Source organism: Rhinoderma darwinii, chromosome 4 (genome assembly GCF_050947455.1).
Source record: "Rhinoderma darwinii isolate aRhiDar2 chromosome 4, aRhiDar2.hap1, whole genome shotgun sequence".
Lineage (NCBI taxonomy): Eukaryota > Metazoa > Chordata > Amphibia > Anura > Rhinodermatidae > Rhinoderma > Rhinoderma darwinii.
The window spans coordinates 272,825,341-272,841,577 of record NC_134690.1 but is presented as its reverse complement, the minus strand read 5'-3'; the positions used below and the strand labels follow the sequence as shown (position 1 = coordinate 272,841,577).

The window sequence follows — 16,237 nt, the reverse complement described above, 5'->3', positions numbered from 1 at the left end:
TACATGGCTATCGTTACCCTTCGGTTCACCTAGAATATACAGTACACTATACTCAGCGGTCATTTACATTTTATGGTTTATTCTGTTAGTATCCTTTTATCTTATTTGGGATCATATATATACATGCCCTAATAATGATAACAGCAGTGGAGGTTATATAACTACATAGCAATGTAATGCACTTGTGTAAATGGGGTGGAAAATGGATGCAATTATATTAAGTTACCAAATAAACTATTATTAAATTCCAATTCTCAGGGGAGAATATGACTGTCCTAAATACTGCTGACTGGCTGCTCAGTTGCAGCACACCCTCTTCTGCAACAAGTAGGAACTATATTAGTATTATGCATGGTGTTTGAGAAGTTTTCTGATTAAGGTGTTTATTTCCAACTACATTCTGGTTTGCAGTGTCTACCTCTAATCTAAATTTCAGACTTTCTTATAAAATTTGAGAATCAATTGTGCTGTTTTATATACTGGAAATATTCTATGTAATGTTTAGAGACTATGGCGCACATTTATTAAGACTTGTTTTTCATACGCCAGAAAAAATACATGTTTACACCGCTACATCGATGTGAGCGCGTACACCGATATACCGCTACATCACATGAGTGCTTCTGCTGCTTTGTTTTAGCGATTGGTGAGGGTCTCAGTGCTCAGACCCCCACCAATCAAAACGTCTAACATGTCACTATGACATGTCAGAAGTTTGTTGAACGTTTAGTTACCCTTTAAGATTGGTAAAAATGGAAACTCAATAACACTACTGATCATCAGAATCAGAATACATGTAGAAATTTCAGATTTAGTAAATGCATTTCAACGCAGGGCAGGCGTCTTCATCAGACTAAATCATACAACAGGCAATACAGCAAGCATTTAAAAAACCATGGTAATGACGTCATGAGTGGCATGGGGGAAAGCCAATTAAAACATAGTGAAGTTCCACATAAAAAACAACTTTACAGCACATGCAATTAATTTGCAGTGTACTCTAGCCACAGGATACAGAAATAGTTTGCGGACACATACATATTAGATATAAAAAATGAAAATCCGGCTAGTTGCGATGTCTGTAAGATATATCTTTTATACAGGGAACATACCTGTATAAAAAGAGTCAGTGCAATAGAAAGCAGCACTAGTCGCTTGCTGTAAAATGAAGGTAATGGCGGGTCGAGCGGTGAACACAAAGGTAACTCTGATATCATCCAAACTGCTGGTTAGTATAAGTTAGAGGGTTCTTACTGAGCCAACAAGGTGTCCTGAGGCTGGAGAGGCAAGGCAAGCAGATCTCTACTGTGGATAACTATACCCCCAGTAGAGATGTGCTCAGTATGTACCCTCTAACTTATTCTATTTATTTTTATTAATCTATCAGCTATGAACTGGCATAGATTTGTGCCAACATTTTCACCATTTTCTAGTTTTAGTATTAATAAATCTGTCTGAAAGTTGTATGTTATGCCCAGTTCAAGTAAACCATATCCACTTTTCACAGCACTTTATAAAACTAGCGAGTGCCGTGAAAAGTCTCACATTTTTTGTGCAAAAATGTTGTGCGCCATTATTTGCAACTTTTTTAGACTAATTTTACGCCAAAAACTGACAAACTGATTAATAAATGTGGGCATTTGTCTTTAATTTCCATGTGTTTTATGTTTGCATTCCTGTTTGCTGTTTTGAATGAACTTCAAATATAGTTTTACCTTTGGTGAACCTTCTCATATATTAGAGGGTTTCAGGTCCAGCTTTTGAAACTCCCCAGAGGAAGCTGCCACTAGCCACACATATGCCTGTAGTGGGAAATGGCTAAATATGTAATACATGAATGTGCTAGGTCCATGAGAACAAGAGTGTTATGTGGTGAGCAGCTTTCCATTCTGGGTAACATCCATATGCCCTTATAAATGTGATAACTCTTTTAGAGAATTGCATTACTAGGAAGTTTATAATATGGGAATCACTCCCCTTACAAATGATAACCTGTTTTCTTCTGATGGAATCACAGGACAACTGTAGGAACTAGAATTCCCTCAGCCCTGTCAGCTTATTATTGGATCACTACTTTTTAAAGAGAGTGATATTAAACGGGTTGTCCGGGCACGGGACAGTTTTTCATACTGAATAGGTCATCAATATATGATCGGTGGGGTTCCGACACCCGGACCATGCACCGATCAGCTGTTCCGGCTGCTTCCGGGCACCATATGTTATGCAGTGTTCGGTGTCGGAAGCAGATGACTCTGTACACTGTATAGCGGCCATGCTGCAGTACTGCAACTCTGCTCCTAGTCCCTTGAATAGGAGCAGAGCTGCAGTACTGCATCACGGCCGCTAAACTGTGACCGGAGCCATATGCTTCTAGCACGGACATCTGGTGCGCAGAGGAGCTGATCGGTGCGGGGTCCGGGTGTCGGACTCCCACCGATCATATACTGATGACCAATGTGAACCTACTGCATTGTAAAACACATTCTAAGGCCTCATGCACACGACCATAAAAACTCCCGTTATTACGGGTCGTAATTATGACCCGTAATAACGGGCTCATAGACTTCTATTGGCCACGGGTACCTTCCCGTTTTCTTACTGGAAGGTGCCCGTGCCGTTGAAAAATATAGAACATGTCCTATTTCAGGCCGTAATAACGGCACGGGCAGCCCATAGAAGTCTATGGAGCTCCCGTAATGACAAGTGACTACGTGTGTGCACCCGTCATTACGGCAGCGTTGCTAGGCGACGTCGGTAAATAGTCACTGTCCAGGGTGCTGAAAGAGTTAACTGATCGGCAGTAACTCTTTCAGCACCCTGGACAGTGAATTCCGATCACAATATAGAGCAACCTGTAAAAAAAAAAAAAAAGACGTTCATACTTACTGAGAACTTCCTGCTTCCTCCAGTCCGGTCTCCCGGCCGTTGCCTTGGTGACGCGTCCCTCTCGACATCCGGCCCGACATCCCTGGATGACGTTTCAGCCCATGTGACTGCTACAGCCAATCACAGGCCAATCACATGCTGCAGCGGTCACATGGACTGCCGCGTCATCCAGGGATGTCGGGCCGGATGTCAAGAGAGGGACGCATCACCAAGGCAACGGCCAGGTAAGTATGAATTTCTTTTACTTTTACCTCGGAAAGGGCTGCCCCTTCTCTCTATCCTGCACTGATAGAGAGAAGGGGCTGCCGATTAGTGCAGTGCAATTTTGCGTAGAAAACGTGCCCGTACATACGGGTGGAATACGTGTGACACCGGACCCGTATTTACGCCAGTATTTACGGGTGGGAAAAAATACGGTCGTGTGCATGAGGCCTACAACAATTACAGACTCTTATGTATTTTATATAGCACTGGAATGGAGAAATACCCAGCTAATCTTGCTGATGTATTCCCCAGCATACATATATATCAGCAACAATATAATCTTTGTTTTTAAACCTGTACTCCACTGCGTGGCATTTAATAAACCTCAACAGGACCAATTATATTATAAGAACTTGTGTTTTGTTAAATGCATAACATGCCACTTTTTTCATATCAAACATGATTCATGTCTTTAAATAATGTAATTTACATCAACAAAGGAGGAAAACTACTGATTAAGATGCTGTTATTTGATACGGGAAGAAGAGCGTAATGTGATACCATTTTTTTTTTCTGATGAATTAGTCTAAGTAAGTGCAATTAATAATTAATGTGTCTTTGTTCACTTAAGTATTTTAAACTATTTAATTTACCTCAGTGAAATATTCCCAGAGATGATATACGTTACAATCATTATCCGAACATGGGTTTAATATATATTGCTTAAGAGGCAAAAGTCGGTGCAGCTCGGTGATAGGGATTTAAATAGCAAATTCTTCAATAAAACGATCGGTTAAAGCAGTTTTCTCACCATACTAAGTGATAGCCATGGTCAGACTGCCCTGCCAATGTACCCTAGGTTCTTCCAGTGGACTCAGGCGCTAACACAATAATAGACCCCTAAATACAACAGGGCCTCAACGTTTTTAGCAGAAGACAACCACATTTGAAGCTGACGGAGCCAATCACTTGCCACTAGGGTCCATTTCTTATGAGATGATTCAGAAATAACCTATTAGAACTTATTGATGATGTTTTCTGAATGTGCTGTGATAACATTAAAGATTATGATGAAATTAAAAGTGTCCGACCACATGTTCTATATAGATATATGATGGGTATTATATCCTTTGGTGGGCTAACATGTCCAATACTAGTGATCACAGGGGATATTGCTGTTATTGTGTGTCTGACTACTGTAAGGGTATGTGCACACACACTAATTACGTCCGTAATTGACGGACGTATTTCAGCCGCAAGTACCGGACCGAACACACTGCAGGGAGCCGGGCTCCTAGCATCATACTTATGTATGATGCTAGGAGTCCCTGCCTCGCTGCAGGACAACTGTCTCGTACTGAAAACATGATTACAGTACGGGACAGTTGTCCGGCAGCGAGGCAGGGACTCCTAGCGTCGTACATAACTCCCTGCACTGTGTTCGGTCCGGTACTTGCGGCCAAAATACGTCCGTCAATTACGGACATAATTAGTGTGTGTGCACATACCCTAATAATAACTTTCACTGGCCCTTGAAGGGGGTGAAACACTAGGCACGAAGGCCCCTCTGCACTACAGGTGATGTACAGGAACAGCCACTCTGACTCCCATCATTCAGTTAGTAATAGTGTATCCTAACATAGAACATATCCTAATAAAATATGTTATAGCTTAATATGATGGACAAAAAACACCTTTACTCCTCTTTGTCTGTAAATATTTTGATAGTAGGTGGTCAACTCTGTGGTCCCTATGCGCTGTGTCCACTTTCTAAGAGTCCCACTAAAGTTCCATAAAATGCTTTTTAAACTGTAATTGTTTTATAAAAAAATATTTTTAAAGCAACGAACCTAGTATCACAGTTACGTTTCTGTTAACACTTTATAAAACTAAAAATCCTACGTAAAGTATACTTACCATCTGCACCAATTCTAGTGGGACAGACTCTGCATTAGCCAAGAATGAGGATCAGGCCAGTCCTACATTTTAATCTAGAATTGCAGATAGGCATGACAAAAACACTCACGGGTCACTAAGCATGGCAAAAACACATACCTAAAGTTAATTGGCAAAAAAAAAACTCTCCGTGAACTGGAATATGTCAAGATTTTCTTCATTCCTGTAGAACGGAGATTGTGCTTCTACAATGAAAACACTATAATTCCTGGATCAATAAAGAAAGATCCACCTTTCTCCTATTTCTGGAAGGTAAAAAGCAACATTGATATTATTGGATTATATTTATTTGGCTCTGGTCAGTGATCAGGATATTAATCAGGTTATCATTGAGAAGGTCAGCCAGATCTTACAGTCAGTTCCGTAGCATTATTGAATGCTTATTGCTGAATGCTACTGTAATTTAGACTATGTGACACTCGATGAAATCAAAGTATATAAAATGCTCTAGGGATGCTCTTAGCATCTGCTTATTTCTGCTTGATCATGTTGTAACAACTGAAGATAAGTCATTCTGTCTTGGCACATAGTAAAGTATTCATGTTCAGTAAAAATATGTGCAGTTTGGGTTTGGCAACTGTCGAATCAATTACTGTATGTGTAAAAGACTTTGCAAGGTTGTATTTCACAACTAGCATAAATGTATACGTCTTTGACTAGTGGCATACATGTAGGATGGGGGCACCATATTAAAAATAAAAATGTGACTTTTTTTGGTGCTGTTTGACACCATCACATTCATAAGGCTGGGGATAAACATAAACGTTTTATCACTCATTACAAAAAAAAGAAAATCCCTGTCCATAGGAATGCATTAGGCTAGGGCTACACACAGAGTATTTATTTCACTATGAAAATCGCTGTGATATTGCTGTGAAAAATTGCTGTCCATAGAAATGCATTGAGTACAGGGGCACCACAGCAGCTGCATGGGCTGCCTCTATAGCATGTACGCCCTTGACTTTGACATATTGCAGATTGACATTGGTTTAATTGGCAACCCGACAACCCATCACCATTATTTTTTAATATAGTGTTTTCAATTTTTTATGGTTTCAATTACATTCTATGTATGGGTTTACTGATCCCTCAGTGGTGGTTTTAGAAGATTTGAGGTAGCAAACAAAAAGACTGAAAGAAACCCCACAACCTACCTGTTAAAGGAATTGTATATTTGATGTAAGTGATTGATTATCTACATATGAGATTTACATAAAAATTAGATAGACCCAAGCTGACTTCTGCCTTTTACAAGTATAAAGGATAGTGCCTGAACGTACTAGGTTTCCTAGGCATTGAGGAAGTATATAAACAGTCAATTTATTTTTGCAACTGAAAGTCTACTCCTACCACCTACAAGAAAGGGACTTGTAGCTCCAAAAAGGAAAAAAGGTGCTGTTTAAATATTAAATACCTCCTACTAAATGAAAGCAACACTCACAAAATAATTATAAATTCTATGAAATTGCCACATATAAATAGATAAAAATACAGAAAAATTTAAACATACCTATGATGAAGGATTAACCCCAAGGTCTAGAGTCGATCAGATACAGTGCAAATGCTACAATCAATGTATGCCACATAAGTATATTAGGACTGGAGTATAAAGTTCAAAATGCATACAATAAGCCAATGAAATACCTATACACAGGAGAAGTGGAACATACAGACCAAGGGATAACACACCCCGGCACGTGTTTCACCCAGCTTCTTCTGGGGGTCTCACCCTGCAATATTTGGGGCTGGATTAAATATAACACTGGACCAGTAAGGAGATATCAAGACCCCTGCTATGAGGTTGTTGTAATGGAAAAATATTCCTACTTAAACATCTCCGAAAAAATGGTAAATGGGGAAAGGGCACAACCAGCATCAGTGCATATCAATGAGTGGGCACATACAAGGGGAAGATGGTCGCCTGATCTGTTGTCACATGATCAGTATGATTAAACTTAGAGAGAGAGGTAATGTAGAATGGTTATAATGGCCAAATGAAGTAACAGCAATTTATAAAACATAGTCCAAAGGTAGAAAAACACAACGTGAAGTGACACACAGCAAAACAAAATAAAAGTGCAAGTGCTGTGCAAAAAGCAATGTGTAAACAAAGTGAATTACATTGGTACGTTATGGAGAAGTAGTGAATAAATATTGTGAATGCAGTAATTGTGTAACTATTAACCCCTTAACGACCGGCATATAGTCTTTTCATGTAGGCCTTTTGGGGTAATTTTTCGGATAACAGCCTCGGACTTCAGGACAATGATCGGATCTCAATAGCGAGCGCCGCATCTGAGTGATTTTAGAGGGAGTTTCTTTTTTCCAGTGCCCCACTAAAAAAGTTAATAAAAAGTTAATCAATTAATTATATGTACCCCAAAATGGTGCTAATAAAAAATACAGCTTGTCCCGCGAACAAAATGTCCTTATACAGCTATGTCAACGGAAAAAGAAAAAAGTTATTGCTCTTTGAATGCGACGATGGAAAAATATAAAAAATTGCTTGGTCATTAAGGTTTAAAATACCTTCGGTATTAAGGGGTTAACCCCTTAACGACCAAGGACGAAAATGAACGTCATGGCCGGCTGCTAGTTCCCGCACCATGACGTTCATTTTCGTCCGCATTTCAAACTGTCACTCTGTGTAAACACAGAGTGACAGACCCGCGCTGACAGTTGTCCCCGACAGCTGAGACATCAGTCTTGCCGGACAGCGGACCATCGCCGCTGATTTCGGCAGTTAACCCCTTAAGTGCGGCGACGGATTGCCGTCGCCGCATTTAAGTGGTTTGAAGCACATCAGCAGCCCCCACGAAGTGATCGTGGGGGCTACCGATGCTTGTCACGGCAATCGGAGGTCAGATAATGACCTCCGGGTTGCCATGCACGGAAGCCTCGGAGGAACAGCCTCCGGCCATTCCTCCTCTGCTTCCTGTCAGTGTGACAGTCACGTCACAATGACAGTTAGAGTACATTACACTACGTGTGTAGTGTAATGTACTCTAGCAGCGATCAAAGCTGCAAGACTAAGTGTCCCCTAGTGGGACAAGTTAAAAAAGTAAAAAAAAGTAATAAAAATGTTTTAAAAAAAGTGTAAAAATAAAAGTTATAAGTTCTATAAACACTAAATGCTTTTTTTCCTATAATAAGACTTTTCTTATAGAAAAAAAATGAACACGTTAAAAAAGTACACATATTTGGTATCACCGCGTTCGTAACGAACCTAACTATAAAACTATAATGTTATTTTTCCCGCACGATGAACACTCCAAAAAAAATCAATAAAAAACTACGACAGAATCGCAATTTTTTTGGTCACCACCGCTCCCTAAATAAAGAATAAAAAGTGATCAAAAAGTCGCATGTACCCGAAAATAGTACCAATAAAAACTTCAATCCGTCCCGCAAAAAACAAGCCCTTACACAGCTTTTTTGACTAAAAAATTAAAATATTACGGCTCTCAGAATGGTGGTGACACAGAATTATTTTTTTTTATAAATAAGTCATTTTATTGTGCAAACGCAAAAAAAAAGGACCAAACCTATATACATCTGGTATTGCCGTAATCGTACAAACACGCAGAATAAAGTAAAAATGTCACCTATAGCGTACGGTGAGCGCCGCAAAAAGAAAACCTAAAAAACGGTGTCAGAATTCCTGTTTTTTGCTCAGGATTGCAAAAAAATGGAATAAAAAGTGATAAAAAAAAATGGCATGTACCCCAAAATGGTACCAATGAAAACTACAGATTGTCCCGCAACAAATAAGCCTTCACAGGGCTCCGGTGGTGAAAAAATAAAAAAGTTCTGGCTCTCAGAATATGGCGATGCAAAATGTGCAGAGTGTCCAAAAGCGGATAAGATCGGGTGCCATTTATCAGTGCGACACCGGCCACATATCTGCGGATTATTATTTATTTACCCCATTATTATACCCTCTTATTATACCCTGATGTACCCCGCACAGATTACATATGCCCCCCACATTATAAACTGAAATACCAGCGAAACCCAAGACAGAAACCTACCAAGCAAAATCTGCACTCCAAAAGCAAAATGGCGTCCCTCCCTTCTGAGCCCTGCAGCGTGCCCAAGCAGTTTGCGCCCACACATATGGCGTCGCCATACCCGAGAGAACCCGCTTAACGTTTTATGAGGTATTTGTCTTCTGTGGCACAAACTGGGCACAACATATTATGCACTAAAATGGCATATCAGTGGAAAATTGCAATTTTCACTTTGAACCATCCGCTGCGCATTAACCCCTTTGCGCACCATGACTTAATTGCCCGTCATGATGCGGCGGTTGATGTATGGAGCCGGCTCACGTGCTGAGCCCGCTCCATACGCTGCGGGTGTCGGCTGTGTATTACAGCAGGCCCCCTCGGTACTAACGGACAGGTACAGCGATCGCTCTGTTACAGAAGCCTGTAAGAATAACAATATACTGCAATACATTAGTATTGCAGTATATTGTACCAGTGATCCAATGATCGCTGGATCAAGTCCCCTAAGGGGATCGATTAATAAAATGTGTAGAAGAATTATAGTTATTAGTAGTGAGAATTTTTTTTTTTAAAGTTAAAAAAACAAAACACCTTTTCGCATTTTTCTTCTAAATTAATTTAAAAAAATGAACAAAATTGGTATCGCTACGTCCGTAAAAGTCCGAACTATTACAATATACCAATATTTAATTTGTACAGTGAACACCTTAAAAAAATGTTATAATTGAAACCGCCAAAATCGCTTTTTTTTTTGTGTTGTGACCTTCGCTCTAAAAAAAAAAATGTAATACAACTTTTGAATCACTTTTTATGTACCAAAAAATGTTACCAATAAAAACTGCAGCTCCTCCCGCAAGAAATAAGCCCTCACACCGCTCTATTGATGGAAAAATAAAAAAGTTATGGCTCTTGGAAAGCGGGGAGGGAAAATCTAAAATATGAAAGCAAAAAATGGATCAGTCCTGAAAGGGTTAATTCATTTCTAATGAAAAAACGAATGACAACATGTTGGGTATTTCCGTACTCGGGAGAAATTGATTTATAAAAAATGGTTGTTTTTTTCCTCCTTTATCCCTTGTGAAAATGAGTAAAAATGCAACATTTTAGTGGAAAAAATGTTGATATTAATTTTCGCGCCCTAATTCCAATAAACTCTGCAAAAGACCCGTGGGGTCTAAATGCTCACTATACCCCTAGAAAAATTCCTTGAAGGTTTTTCCAAAATGGGGTCACTTTTGGTGGGTTTCCACTGTTTTGGTCCCTCCAGTGCATTGCAAATGCGACATGGCACCGAAAACCATTCCAGCAAAATCATAAATCCAAATGGTGCTCCTTCCCTTCTGAGCCCTGCTGTGGGTCCAAACAGCAGTTTATTACCACATATGGGGTATTGTCGTAATCGGGAGACATTGCTTTACAAATGTTGGGGTACATTTTCTTCGTTATTCCTTGTAAATAATAAAAATTTCTATGTTGTTTCAGAAAAAAAGTACATTTTAATTTTTACAGACTAATTTCAATATATTTAGCGAAAAACCTGTGTGGTCAAAATGCTAACTATACCCCTAGATAAATACCTTAAGGGGTCTAGTTTTCGAAATGGGGTCGTTTATGTGGAGTTTCTATCATTCTGGCAGCTCAAAGCTTCTCCAAATGTACATTGGGGCCTAAAACATTTTCAAGCAAAATATGAGTCCTGAAAGCCTCCGGGTGTTCCCTTCCTTTGGGGCCCTGCCGTGTGTCCAAACAATGCATTAGGGCCACAATGTGGGTATTTTTGAAAACAGGAGAAAGAGGGCGATAGATTTTGGGGTGTGTTTCTTCATTTTCATGGTCGCTTTACAAAGAAATCGGTCTTCAAACAAATACTTTTATGAAAAAAGTGAAATTATTATTTTTTTCACCTGATATGCATTAAATTTAGCAAAGAACTGTGGGGTCAAAATAATTACTATACCCCTAAATAAATACCCTATGGGGTCTAGTTTTCTAAATGGGGTCGTTTATGGGGAGTTTCTATCATTCTGGCAGCTCAAAGCCTCTCCAAATGTACAGTGGGGTCTAAAACATTTTCAAGCAAAATATGAGTCCTGAAAGCCTCCGGGTGTTCCCTTCCTTTTGGGTCCTGCCGTGTGTCCAGGCAGCGCATTAGGGCCACAATGTGGGTATTTTTGAAAACAGGAGAAAGAGGGTGATAGATTTTGGGGTGTGTTTCTTCATTTTCATGTTCGCTTTACAAAGAAATCGGTCTTCAAACTAATACTTTTATGAAAAAAGTGAAATTATTATTTTTTTCACCTGATATGCATTAAATTTAGCAAAGAACTGTGGGGTCAAAACACTTACTATACACCTAAATAATTACGTTATTGGGTCTAGTTTTCTAAATGGGGTCGTTTATGGGGAGTTTCTATCGTTCTGGCAGCTCAAAGCCTCTCCAAATGTACAGTGGGGCCTAAAACATTTTCAAGCAAAATATGAGTCCTGAAAGCCTCCGGTGGCTCCCTTCCTTTTGGGTCCTGCCGTGTGTCCAGGCAGCGCATTAGGGCCACAATGTTGGTATTTTTGAAAACAGGAGAAACAGGGTGATAGATTTTGTGGTGTGTTTCTTCATTCTCATGGTCGCTTTACAAAGAAATTGGTCTTCAAACTGATACTTTTATGAAAAAAAGTGAATTTTTTTTTTTTTCACCTGCTATGTATTAAATTTAGCAAAAAACTGTGGGGTCAAAATACTTACTATACCCTTAGGTAAATACCTTAAGGGGTCTAGTTTTCTAAATGGGGTCATTTGTGGGGGTTTCCACCATTCTGACACCTATGAGCCTCTGAAAACCTGGCTTGGTGCAGGAAAACAAAATGTACTTCAAAATTTATAAAATTATTATTCAATTTGTAAGTCCTCTAAATTGCTGAAAATTTATTTTCTTTTTTCAAAAGTGCTGCCAAAATGGAGTAAAGAGATAGAAATATATATTTAATTAAAATTTTTTTACAGTATGTGTGTACATATGTGACATATTGCAGTTAAAAATAGGGGAAAATGGTAATTTTTACAAAATTTCTTCCATTTTTCTATTTTTTAATTAATTTCCGCAAATCGTATCAGTCTACTTTTACCACTAAAATAAAGTACAACATGTGACGAAAAAACAATGTCAGAATTACTTGGATATTCAAAACTTTCACAGAGTTATTCTCTGATAAAGTCAGACATACCAGATTTGACAAATCTGGCTTGGTCATTAAGGTACAAACATGCCCGGTCATTAAGGGGTTAAGGTATTGCATAGAATATAAACAACAAAAGCGTAATATCAACAACCGTGTAAAGTACAATAGATGAAGGTAGGGTTGTATGGGGTAATTAGGGTAATGTGTATGTTTTTATACCCAAATAAATGCTCACAAAGTATTAGTTTGACGTGTCAATGTGAAGAAAATGGTACAGAGCAAAAATAGTTAATGTAGGAAACCAAGATGTCCGGGGCCATGTCTATCCCCCTGTAGTCATCCTGCCCAGATCCTGGTTCTGAAAAAAGAAAAGAAAAAGAAGATAGAAGGAAAAAGGCAGGGGAGAGTGAAAAGAGGTTGTAAATGAAGAAAAGAAGACAAAGTCTTTTCCGCAAATAAATGTTGGCACAAGCAAAAAGAAAGAAAGAAGAACCATTAATATGATCAGTTGTGGATGCGTTAGTAATTTGTAGAATTTTGCTATGATGTCAATGTTATTTAATATTTTAAAATGTTATTCTTGGATATAATCAAACCTAAAATTGCCACTTGAGCCATAAATATCATCTTGGGTGGTGTGGCTAGCCATCAACATGGCAGCACACATTAGAGAGAAGCTCCTGCAACATACCCATGATATTATTATCCTGACTACAAATCAGCCGCAAAATTTCCACCTACCACTAAGGGAGAGGGAGGACCCTGCGCCGAGCAGCCATGAACTGGCAACATAAACTCTATGTAGCTAAAAAATTCAAAGGCTCCTGTAATGGTGCAGGGCCTACTGCTACCTTGTCCTGCATGGCAGAAAGTCAAACAAGCACAGAAGCTAATATGGAGTCAACACTATGACAGGTCTCAAAGCAGCTGCTAGAGGCGGAAATAGACTGTAAAATATCCCTCACCCACAGGATCGATGAGGTGGAGGTGTCTGCTTCGACACTACTTGAAGAATGTGCGAGAGAGGATTTTGTGACATGGAAACCATAATAGAAGATCAAAATGTGCACTTGCCAGAGAGGTTCACGACCATAGAACAGAAGGTTTAGATGTGGCATCAGAAGTGCGATGATATGGCGTACCGGCGTAATAATGTATGTATCCTGGGACTTCTATAGTGGGCTGAAGGCTTGAATTCGAGCAACTTCTTGGAGAACTGGTTCAAAAATTTTTTTTCTGATGCAGAATTCTCATCTGTAAATGCGTTAGAGCGAGCATATCATGTACCTCCAAAAATACCTCCACCGGGAACTGCTCTGTGGCCATTGCTGGCTTGTATTTTCAACTCGAAGTACCGGGACCTGCTGTTACAAATGGCATGCAAAACGTAAGGCATCTGGTTTGAAAATGCCTCTGTTTTCTGATTTCTATGCCCAGTTCCAAAAACAGAGTGACAAGTTCATCGCAGTTAAAAACTTTTTATGGCACATGACCGAGACTTAGGTAGATCTAGTGTAATACCTCCGCAGGATAGGACATATTCTTGACATACACTGGGTAGAAATAACCTGTCGCACATATATTATGTGTCGCAAAATATTTCCATCCATATCTCACTTGTTGATGTGTCCTATGTCAGTAGGGCTATTTCTAACAGTTCATAAATCTATACTGAACTAACCGTTTCCTCTACTAGACCAAATACTGGGTGAAGATCCCGGGACCCCAGACCAAATACCATCTATCTCAGAAATAAACAGCATGCCAACAGTCCCCCGTATACTCTGGGAGACTCTACAAGCTTATTTAAGTTGTTTTAAATGAACTATTTCTTGTATAAAGAAGGAACAACCAAATATGAGGATATCTTGGCATAGAAATGTACTAAGAGAGAGTCGGGCTCTACCTCCCATCCCAATGAAGACACAACTAGCGTGGCTGCATTCAGGTACAACTGCCCTTCAAACCTTCATGACCTTTAAAGCCACAAGAAAGCAGTTTTTTACTTTGCAATCATATTTCAAGCTGGGAAACTAGTCTAGTTAATTTTGTGCGCATATAGTTAAAAAAAAAAATGTTTTCCCTTCTTTACTTATGATACACTCTGTTGGTTGGGAGGTTCTATTAGAAAACAGCCAAATTTTGGAAAGTACTTCAGTGATTAAAGCTTATTTAAATTACATCACCGTTCCCCATCTGACAATAGCCAATTTTAAGATTTGGACATTTCTCTTGAGGAGATGTAATTGGCAATTAATAGCATGGCTAATGGGAAATTGCCAAACCCTGATGTACTTCCGCTGGAAATATGTGATAAATATTTTCGCGTTTTAGGCCCCGCTCTTGAATATATTTCAGACTGCCTTCCAATGGGGCTCCCTGACAGACTTCTTATGAGGCTACAATTATAGGTCTTCTGAAGCCTGATTAGAGTCCAATGGAGTGTGGTTCATATAGAATAATCTCCCTATTGAACACTGATTATAAGATACTAAAATTTTGGTGAACCACCTCAATAAATGGTGATTCTCAGCGTCATTCACCTGGACCACATTGTATTAATGCCTGGAAAAAGTACATTAGATATGTATAATTATACGGGTGCAAGTAGTATCTCAGGTGGGGGTAGCGAGGCACACGGAGAGGGCCTTAGCCTTGCTGGACATGGCCAAGGCATTCAACTCTGTAAAATGGCCTTATTTGTTGTCAGTCATGCAAAGATTTGGGTTTGAATCTAAATGTACATATTAGGTTTCCATTCTCTATCATTACCTATGCTCAAGTATACTACTTAATGGTTTTGCTCATCCTTTTTTAATCCTGGCAGGGAGATGCACCAGAGGTGCCCCTTTTCACCTATAATCACTTGCAGTAGAACCGCTAGCCATCCGCATCCGACAAGATGATGCACCTGAAGGAGTAACACTGGGGACGAGGGAGGATGGAATTGGTCTCAACGCACACAATTTAATTCTATATATGTCAAACATTGAAGAGACCCTGCCCAGAGTCACACACCTGCTTTAGAAAATAGGGTCCTTCTCTGGACACAAAATGAATTGGGATAAGTCTGCTTTGTTGCCTTTCTGAAGCTTTAATTTACCTGACACTTTGCATAACTTGCCGGTTCCAGATAACTTTAAATATTTTGGTATTTATATAACGACGGATCCCAACAAATCAAAAGATAAGCATACTTGCAGAGGCCTAAAACACATGATTTAATGGCTCTCCCTGATTTTTATTTGTACTTTTTTTCTGGCCAACGTTGGTATTTAAAAAAAGGGTGGACACTACCAAATAACTAATGATGAGTATTACTTGGCATTTCACTTACGTTTCCCTATATTATGGCCGGTCCTCAAACAACCATCTCTATACCCTCACAAACTTCTTTTATTGCATAAATTAGCAGTTCAGGTGAGAAAGGAGGCGAAGAATATCTAACAATAAACTGATTTCCAAAAATACATCACCTCTATGGCATAAAACCATGTTCCCCCTCTTAATCTCTCTACCCGATTTCACCTATTGGCTATCACGAGGGATCTTAACCCTGGTGGATATTTGCCAGTCTAATACTGTCTGCTCTTTTACACAGCTACAAGAACGCTATGATCTCCCTAGAGCCTCGTTTTACAGGTATTTGCAATTGAGACATGCCCTTCAAAATCAATACTCTACCACGGGTACAGCCATATCTCAGTACAGTCTGTTTGTGATGTACACTGTCCAAAGACCGTGGTTTGATCTCCGCCCTTTAAACCTATCTCTTGGTTGCCAAGATTGTCTCTACGCAACTTGCAATAGGTAGTAGGTGGTATAGACAAATTCCACAGCTAACCGACTGGAAGGATGCTTCAGAGTCTCCATTATTTGTGTCACTCGTCGTATACCATAGTATAATACAGATGTATTTTCTACATCGATGTTACTTGACACTGAAATGTTTGCAAAAGATGGGGAAGTTGTCACATTATCAATGGCATTGATGCGCAAGGGAGGAG

At 39.4% G+C, this 16,237-nt stretch overlaps 1 protein-coding gene across 2 annotated transcripts in view; it reads left to right on the top strand.

Annotated features, from left to right (window-relative positions):
* Window positions 1–16,237, top strand: part of EYA4 (EYA transcriptional coactivator and phosphatase 4) — a 121,566-nt gene that overhangs the window by 34,073 nt on the left and 71,256 nt on the right. The window contains exon 3 of one of the 2 annotated variants that reach the window (XM_075864308.1): window positions 259–327. The exons of the other annotated variant lie outside the window; for it this stretch is intronic. Coding sequence (XP_075720423.1) covers window positions 259–327 — 69 coding nt within the window. The remainder of the gene's footprint in view (window positions 1–258; window positions 328–16,237) is intronic. 2 annotated transcript variants of the gene reach the window in all.